We start from the raw sequence: 8,995 nt of genomic DNA, 5'->3' as shown, positions 1-8,995 counted from the left end.
TTCCAGTCACCACCCACGACACGGTGGACTTGCGCACCTTGGGCTGCTGGGACTGGGCTCGGCTCCTTCCGCTCGCACTGCTCTGCCAGCCAGCCGTTGCTGTGGCGCCTACTTTTTACCCCCTCTACTTCCTGCCCATCCTAGGACTCAACCCCAAAGCTACCGGGTCAGTACTTGGGAGCCAATTTCTTTCTTTTTTTGTGTACTGGGAATCAAACTCAGGACCTCGTGCACGCCAGGCAGGTGCTGTGCTGCTGACCTATACCTCTGGCCCTAAATTCCTTATCTTAAAACTAATACAGTGACAGAACTTGTCTTTACACCAGCTGTGCCTTAGGATAACAACTTTGAGAGGAAGGACAGAGAGGAGGGGGGGAGAATGGGGTGGACACATAAATAAAACAAGCCATGAGAGAACAGATGTTGGTGTTCATTACAGTATTGTACAGTTTCTGACTGAAATTTTCAAATATACACAAAATCAAGCAACACACAAGGCCCCGGGTTTGACCTCTAGCACTATAAAAACCAACCAAGGAAACAAAACACACACAAAGATCAAGCAGGGCTGGAGATACAGCTCCGTGCTGGAGTACGCTCAGCGGGTCCGAGGCTCTGGGTTCAATCCCTAGCACCACCCAAGTACTGAAGGCTGCAGCTCCCTGAACTGCAGGCCTTCCACAGTGCCTCCTCTCTGCCGTGACCAAGGGTCCTCCCGGCGCCTGTCTGCCGAGCCTAGCTGGGTCCACGGCAGCCTCTTAAAGGGTGCTGAAGGTAAATGAGTGGCACTGCTGACTATGAGCTAGCATCTCCTCAGATAATCTTCACAACCCAGGAGCGCGGAAGCTGCTCCAGGAGCCTGAAGAACGAAGGGCACAGGCTCTCCCAGCTGCCACCAGCGCCGGCCCTGTTACCTTGGGAGCCGCCCACGGCTCTGAGGGCCCCCATTTCCACACTGGAGCTGAACTACACTCCTGCCCTGAGCCCATCCTGAGACTCTCACACACACAGCACACACAAACACACACGCAGAGGCTGCTGTCGGGAACTTTAATAAGACACAGCCGATGACTCTTGCTCCTCATGGTCGGAAGAGGAAGGGCATCAAATCTGTAAGACAATGAAAAAGTTCAAAGGAACTTGTACTTCGCAACCGCTGTCCCCATGCCTGGAACCCTCTCTTCTAGCGGGCCGTTTCCTTCTCCCCCCTGGACGCTCACACACCTCTCCTGGGGCTCCCTGAACAGCACCAGGAGAAAGAGAAAGTCGCCTTTGCATGTGACGCCTCTCGCGGGCCAGCAGTGGGGCTCCCCAGCCCCTGGCACATCAAGGGTCATGCCACCGGGAGTGGTCTCGTCTCCACCAGGTATCACCAGGGGGCTCAGACCACTGACCACTGCCTTCACCCCGCTTCCTACAGAAGATGCTCCCAGAGCGGGACTCGGCTCATAGGCTTAGCTCAGGGCCCTCAGGTCCCCCCTCGGGCCCACTGGTGACAAGGCATCACACCTGGCTGGCTCATGCACTGCTGGATACTCTCCAGCTGAGTGGAAACCAAGGCGCGGGCCTCCTCCGCAAAGCGGCGGCGTCCCTCCTCAGTCAACTTCCAGAGGCAGGATCGAGGTCGGGGGCTGGCCTCCCCCTGCATACTGACCGGCACTTTCTGAAAGCTGTCGCGGAAACAGAGATTGTGACGGATAGTATTCTTCCAGCCTTCTGGAGCCGTCCGGAAAAAGGGGAAGTGCCATCTGCGGGCAGGGAGGAAAGGTAAGGCAAGGCAAGGTTTCGAGGCAGAAGGCCCCACTCCCGTGCCAGCTCTCCCCAGGGGCCAGGAGCCCCAGACCTTCTCTCAAGGTTGAAAGTGCCAAGTCAGGCTGGCTGCTCTTTGCTGACTGCGCACACGGCACTCTCTGCACCACGCACTGCTTATGAGCGCCCCTCTTCCAATGCTGGGGATTGAACCCAGGGCCTTTGCACTGAGCAATGTCCCCAGCCATTTTTTTTTTTTTGTCTTTTTGAAACGGTCTCGCTATGCAATTCAGGCTGACCTTGAGCTCACTTTGTAGCCCAGGCTGGCCTTGAACTCACAATGATCCTCCTGTCTCAGCCTCCCAAGTGCTGGGATTACAGGCGTGCACCACCACGCCTGGCTTCCTAGCCTCTTTTTTAAAATGTAATTTTCTTTTCTTTTCCGAGGCAGGATCATGCTATGCAGTTCAACCTGGCCTTGAACTCGCAATGATCCTCCTGCCTCAGCCTCCCAAGTGCTGGGATTACAGGCGTGCACCACCATGCCCGGCCTTGTAATTTTATTTTTTAATTTTGAGACAGAGTCTTACTAAATTGCCCAGGCTGGGCTCGAATTTGTAATCATTCAGCTTCAGCCTCTCAGTGCTGGAATTAAATGCCTGCCCACATCCAGTTGTTAAAACCATTTTTTTTTTTTTGGTCTCTTTGAGATAGGGTCTCGCCATGCAGTTCAGGTTGGCCTTGGGCTCATTTCGTAGCCCAGGCTGGCCTCGAACTCACAGCAATCCTCCTGCCTCAGCCTCTCCAAGTGCTGGGATTACAGGTGTGCACCACCGCGCCCAGCTAACTCTTCTTTTTAAAGCCCACCTCCCTGCTCTCAGCCCTAGGTTCATTTTCCTCCTCTGCCCTCAAGGCTCAGGACTTGGACCACGGCAGAAACAAAACAGAATCAGGCCTCTGGTCAAGGAGCCATATCACTGGAGGATGAATAATCTGAGACATTAGGCTCCTCTCTCCACTCCAGTCCTGGGAAAGGGTCCTGTCAGAGCTCAGTACAGCACTGGGGGTAACTTCTGTGGTACAGTGCACACTCAGCATGTGTGAGGCCTGGGCTCAGTCCAGAGCACGCATGCGTGAGCGTGCTGACACCCCCCACACACACACTGAATGCCGGCCGCTTCTTGACCAGGCTCCCTTGGCCCCTTGGGGTACAGGGAGCTGTGGCAGGTAGCACTTCCCTAGAAGTGGGTGGGACACTGAGGTGGAGCGAAAGGAAGTGTTATTGGCCCGAGGGCATCTGTGACTTCATGGAGGGATCCTGTTTATAGGTGGGGAGGCACACAGTGGCCTGGGAGGATGCTCATCCTCAGCCCCAGATGGAGAAACTGAGTCACAGCCCAGGGCCGGGGCAGACTGGAAGGCTTCAGGCCAGGGCCCGGACCGCTTCCCACCGCCCTCCTCACAGGGCCCCGGCACATACCGAGTGAAACTGTAGATCTGCTGCACGTTGAGGCCAGAGGGGGGACTGTTGCTTAGTGCCAGGGCAATTAGGTGGAAGTAATTGAGAGGGGGCCGGGACCAGAGCCTCCCCTCCAGGCTGACGGTTTGTTGCAGCCTCCGACTCTGGAGGGAGGCCCTTGTGAGAGGGGGCAGGAGAGCCACAGAGGAGCTGTCATCCTGGTCCTCGGCCTCCTCCTCTTCTGTGAGCTAGAGGAGCAGAGTAGGAACTTGTCCTGACTCGGCGGCCTCCACTCCAGGGTGCAGCAGCTGAAGGGGGGTGGTGCAGGGCCGCATGGCCTTCTCCCCAACCCAAGGGGCCTGCTCACTTTAGCACACGTTAACCTTCAGCTGTCCCTAGGAAATCCCAACACTGATGCTTCGCTCCTGGGCCCACCCTGCCTACTGCCCAGGCTGTATCCATACCTCCCTGTCACCAGGGGAAGAGGCGAACCGCTTCCGCTTCTCGGGGGGCGGCTGCTCACTGCAGGAAGGCAGCGGTGATTCCACCCCGGTGCCCTCTGAGCTGCTGGCATCTTGCTCTTCTAGGGATGGCGGAGGGCAGGAAGGCTTGCTTGTCACATCTGCAGTCCTCGTGGGGTCTCTGACTTCCAGCTTGCCCGGAGGGTACACGATGTTGGGGTTCACCCACATCCACAGGTTGGGCTCAATCTCTGGAGCTGTGTGGAGCAGAAGGAGATAATGCCACGCCTCACTGTCTTTGGGCGTCCCCGGGACAGCCCAGGACACACAGCCGTGTCAGAGGCTCCCTCACTACTCACCATCCCCGTCAGGGTTGGGCTTCCTTTTCAGAGGCAATACAGGTGGATGAACTATTCGGAGTCTATATTTGGCAACTGGTGAAAAGATAAAAAGAGTTACAATATTTTAGAATTTCCATTGAGATCCTGGGCCTTGAAGGTGTCTCAGGAAAAGCTTGTGGAATCTATTCTACCAGTCTTCCTTTCATCTCTCTGCCCTTCTCATTCTTCTCTCCATTTTTTTTTCCTTCTTTTTAAGACCGAGTCTTGCTGTGCAGTCCAGGCTGGCCTTGAACTCATGGTGATCCTTCTGCATCAGCCTCCTAAGTGGTGAGATTACAGGTGCTCACCACCACACCTGGCCTCCTCTGCATTCCTTTCTTCTCATTTATATACTCGGTCCCTGTACAAGCTCATGTGTGCCTGTAGCTTCAGTCACCATCTATAAATTCAGGAGTTGCAAATCTTTACCTCCAGCCTGGGTTTCTTGTCTAGTCCTTATATGGAACTGCCTGGCCAGGCATGGTAGTGCATGCCTGTAATGCAATCACTCAGGAGGCTGAGGCAGGAGGCTCAAAGCCAGCTGGGCTACAAAGCGAGTTCAAGCCAGCCTGAACTGCACAGTGCATCTCAAAAAGACAAAACAAAGAGAGAGAGAGATAACATAAAAAACAATGCAGTATCAATATACAAATGATTAACCTGGGTGTGGTGGTGCAGGCCTGTAATCCCAACACTCAGGAGGCTGAGGCAGGAGGATTGTTGCAAGTTCAAGACCAGCCTGGGCTACCTAGTGAGTTCAAGCCCAGCCTGAATTACAGTCTCCAAAAAAAAAATTTAAAAATTAAAAAGTATATATATCTAATCATATATATATATGATTAGATCCAAGAAGAATATACACAGCAACTTTGAAGATAAGAGAACATACTAATCAATACTGTTCCTCTGTGCAAGCATTAAAACTGGAAATTAACTTTTTAAAAGGTCCTGGTTATAATAGCAAGGAAAATTAAAGGTATCTAGGAGTTAACTCATGAAAGAATGGACTATACCTTTATGGGGAGAAAAGGAATCACTTTTTTGGAACATAAAGGACTAGAAATAGGGCTGGGAATGTACCTCAGTGGTAGTGTTTGCTTAGCATCCACAAGGCCATGGGTTCAATCCCCAGCACCATGAATCTGCACACACCTGTGATCCTAGCCCTTGGGAGGCTGAGGCAGGGGGCTCACCTTGAGTTCAAGGACAGCCTGGGCTACAAAGTGAGTTTAAGGACAGCTTGACCTACATAGAAAGACCCTGTCTCAAAACAAAACAAAACATGGCAAAGTTCTCAGTTCTCTAGTAGAGCACCTACAAAATCAGTAAGTCAACTTAATGAGTGGGCAAAGCTGTGAACAGCATTCACAAGGATGGGATCCCTGAATGGCTAGCAAGATCCTTAGCCTTATTAGTAATAAGAAAAATGCAGTAAAATAACGGATAGAGATAACACTTTTTTGAGATAACACTTTACACCAAACTGACAGTTATAAAAAGAGACAATCTGAGGTACTGACAAAGTACGCAGGGAAAAAGAATCCAGAATACCAACAAGTGCAGCCCTGGAGAAGAGCAGTCTCCTGAGGAGCAGTGAGGCCCAGGTACAGCCCTTACCTGCTGTGGGGTGTTGTATTCACTCTCTATGGAAACACATAGCCTGACCCAGCTGGTTACTATTAGCAAACCCTCAGCTACTCACTCCCCTATCTCCTGGCTTACTCTGCCTCTAACCTTGCTCCTGCCTTAAATCTTGGCCACTTAAAAGCTTCTCCCAGGCTTTGCCTCCCACCCTACTTCATGTTTTATTTTTGTAGTGTTGGGGATCAAACCCAGGGCCTCGAACACGGTAGGCAAGCGCTGTACCACCAAGCTACACCCTCAGCCCCTACTTTTCTTTTTTTTTTATGAGACAGAGGTTAGGCAGGTGGCTCAGGAGCAGAGGACTGGGAAGCCCTGGGTTTGATCCCCAGTACGGGGGAAAAAAAGGGGAAACAAAGAGGGGGACAGGGTCTCCCTATGTTGTCCACGATGACCCTACACTCCTGGGCTCAGGGGATCCTCGCCCGGCTCCTGAGTAGCTGGGGCCACACTCCTTTTACACAGCACCTCGCAGTCCTGTCCTAAGCCAGTACTGCAGCCTCTGCGCCCCATCCGAGCACCATAGCCAAACAAGCGGCTCGCGCCCCTGAGCCCCCGAGCCCCACCGGCACTGCCAATCTGCGGACTTGAGCCCTCAGAGCGCCTCTCCTGTGGCGTCAGAGCGCTATGTCGCTGAGGACGATTAATCACAGTTGTGGTTTGGCCAAACAAGTGCTCCAAAGCCACAGAGGGGCCGGGGGCTTGACCGTGTGTGCCAGGCAGACAGCAAAATGTTTGAGAAACAGGTTCCGAGTTAGTTGAAGAAGAGGACATCAAGTGACTGAGAGCCACAAAAAGTGACAGGATCAGTGGGTTGGTCTCAGCGGGATCAAAGGACAGTGCCTGTGCACGTCTATCTGCCAGGGGCTTCTCAAAGGCATTGTCTCCAAAACGCTCTCATTTCCTGCCATTCATTTTCCTGGGTCTATTGGAGCATTCTCAACAACATTCTAGCATGTTGTAACAAACAAAACAAACATGGTAATGCTCCCATTTTACAAAACACAAGAATTTGTCCCTACTTTCTGTGCCAGGCCACTATTCATGTTTTTGCTTCTCCTTGAAGCAAAACTCCTGGAAAGAATTGCCTATATATAAATATATATATATATTTTTTGGTACCAGGAATTGAACTCAGGACCTTGCACTTGCCGGGCAGGTGCTGTGCAACTGAGCTATATCCCCGGCACAGAACTGGCTATAATTTCGGTGTCTGCTTCTCTTTCTTTTTGAGGCAGGGTCTCCCTACAGCACCAGGCTGACATCAAACTCCTCTGGGTGGTCCACTGTGCCCAGCTTTCCTCCTTTTTTCTTTTTTTTCTTTTTGTCGTTTTGAGACAGGGTCTCATATGCAGTTCAGGCTGGTCTTGAACTTGAAATGATCCTCCTGCCTCAGCCTTTCCAGTGCGGGGATTATAGGCATGTGCCTCCACGCTCGGCTCCTCCTTTTTTCTTAAGATAAGAGTCTCACTATATAGTGCAGGCTGGCTTTAAACCCACTTATGTAGCCCAGGTTGGCCTCAAATGCAGGGTGGATCCTCCCGGCTCAGCCTCACTGAGTGCTGGGATTACAGGCATGTGCCACCATGCCCGGCCGCACGCCCAGCCCCTCCTTTCTTAACCACTCTCCAGAAAGGACTTCAGCGAGGTCACTCCTCCAAAACCACTCTTATCAAAGATGCCGCTGACTCCCATGCTGCCCAATGTAACAGTCTTTCACAGATCTCTCCTCTCTTTTGAGACCTGGCCTCCAACTATATATAGCAAAGGCTGGCCTTGATCCTCCTGCCTCAGCTTGCCAAGTGCTGGGATTATGGGCCCGGCCACCTCACCTGGCTTCTCCCTCCCTGAAACACTTTCTTCCCTGGGTTTCTAGGACGCCAGAGTCCACCGTTCTGATTTTCAGTGGTCTTCTGGGTAGGCCCAGGCAGTGTTTCTCTCCTCCCCAAGTCCTTGTAGTGCAAGGCCATAGGACACATCCTTGGTCTTTCTCTCGGCTCCTTAAATCCCACCCCTAAACTGGGCGTGGTGGCGCACGGCTGTACCCCAGCACCAGCACTCAAGGCCAGCCTGGACTACTGAGTGAGACCCTGTTTACAGAACAAACCACCAAAAACTCACTCCGATACCAGTGACTCTCAAAACTGACATCCACAGCCCACACTTCTCTCCAAAACGTCAGGCTCCTATATCTGACATCTGTATCCCCTGCAAGTCAGCAAGTCCAGAGAATTTCTGATCTTTCTCCCTAAACCTGGTCTTGAATGACACCTTCCCATCTCAGTACAAGCACCAGGGATTTAGCTCAGTGGCACAGCACCTGCCTGGCAAGCACAAGGTCCTGAGTTTGAGTTCTGGTACCAAAAAAAAAAAAAACAAAAACCATCTCAGTACAAATCTATCCCTCCAGTCAGCCCAAAATTTCAGGAGTCAGCTGCCAATTTCTTTTTTGTTGTTGTTTCTTCCCTTGAGATGAGGTCTTGCAATGTTTTCCAGGCTAACTCTGGACTCCTGGGCCCACCTAACCCTCCTGCCTCAGCTTCCTGGGTAGTTGGGACCAAGAGATGGTCCATTGCCCTTTTTTTTTTTTGGTTTTTTTTTTTCCCAGTACCAAGAATCAAACTCATGACCTTGCCAGGCAGGCACTTTGCCGCTGAGCTAAATCCCCAGCCCTCAATGGGCCTCTTAAGAGTTGTTGGAGCTGAGTGTGACGTTGCACACCTGTAATTCCAGCACTCGAGAACCTAAGGCAGGAGGATCCGCTGTGAGTTCCAAGCTAGCCTGAACTACACAGTGAGACCCCGTCTCAAAAAAAGAGTTGTTGTTGGAGCTGGAGATTTAGCTCAGTGGCACAGCGCCTGCTTGGCAAGCACAAGGTCATGAGTTCGATTCCTGGTACCGGAAGAAAAACAAAACAAACAAACAAGAAACAAAAACAAAACAAAACAAGAGTTGTTGGGAATTTTGTTTTTTAGTGCTGGGATATAACCCAGGGCCTCACACGCAGGGCAAGTGCTGGAATGTTCAGCTACATCCCCAGCCCCCAATTTTTTTTGTTTGTTCTTATACCGCAAATCTAATTCATCAGCAAATCCAGCCAGGCTGGTTACCTTCTCAGTGCCTGTCTTTACCACCTAGGTCCAGCCTACCTACCAGCATCCGTGGTCTCCATTACTACCATAACCTCTTTTTTTTTTTTTTTTTCCAGTGAAGAGAGGGATCAAAACCAGGGCCTTGACATGCTAGACAAGCATTCTATCACTGAGCTGCACCCCCTAGCCCAACGACCTCTTGAGAAACTGAGC

At 51.7% G+C, this 8,995-nt stretch overlaps 1 protein-coding gene across 3 annotated transcripts in view; it reads right to left on the bottom strand.

Annotated features, from left to right (window-relative positions):
• Positions 1–416: 416 nt before the first annotated feature.
• Positions 417–8,995, bottom strand: part of Foxr1 (forkhead box R1) — an 11,712-nt gene continuing 3,133 nt past the window's right edge. Inside the window, exons 2-6 of one of the 3 annotated variants that reach the window (XM_005378289.2) lie at positions 4,029–4,103; positions 3,673–3,926; positions 3,230–3,456; positions 1,510–1,748; positions 417–1,110 (exon numbers count right to left, since the gene is read on the bottom strand). In XM_005378289.2, coding sequence (XP_005378346.1) covers positions 1,082–1,110; positions 1,510–1,748; positions 3,230–3,456; positions 3,673–3,926; positions 4,029–4,103 — 824 coding nt within the window. In that variant the 3' untranslated portion in view covers positions 417–1,081. The remainder of the gene's footprint in view (positions 1,111–1,509; positions 1,749–3,229; positions 3,457–3,672; positions 3,927–4,028; positions 4,104–8,995) is intronic. The other 2 variants (XM_013511129.1, XM_013511128.1) reach the window with 2 other exon arrangements.

The sequence above is a fragment of the Chinchilla lanigera genome, unplaced genomic scaffold (genome assembly GCF_000276665.1).
Source record: "Chinchilla lanigera isolate Chin_1 unplaced genomic scaffold, ChiLan1.0 scaffold00011, whole genome shotgun sequence".
Taxonomy (NCBI): domain Eukaryota; kingdom Metazoa; phylum Chordata; class Mammalia; order Rodentia; family Chinchillidae; genus Chinchilla; species Chinchilla lanigera.
Note: the sequence above shows the minus strand (reverse complement) of the source record. Positions and strands in the feature narration are given on the sequence as shown.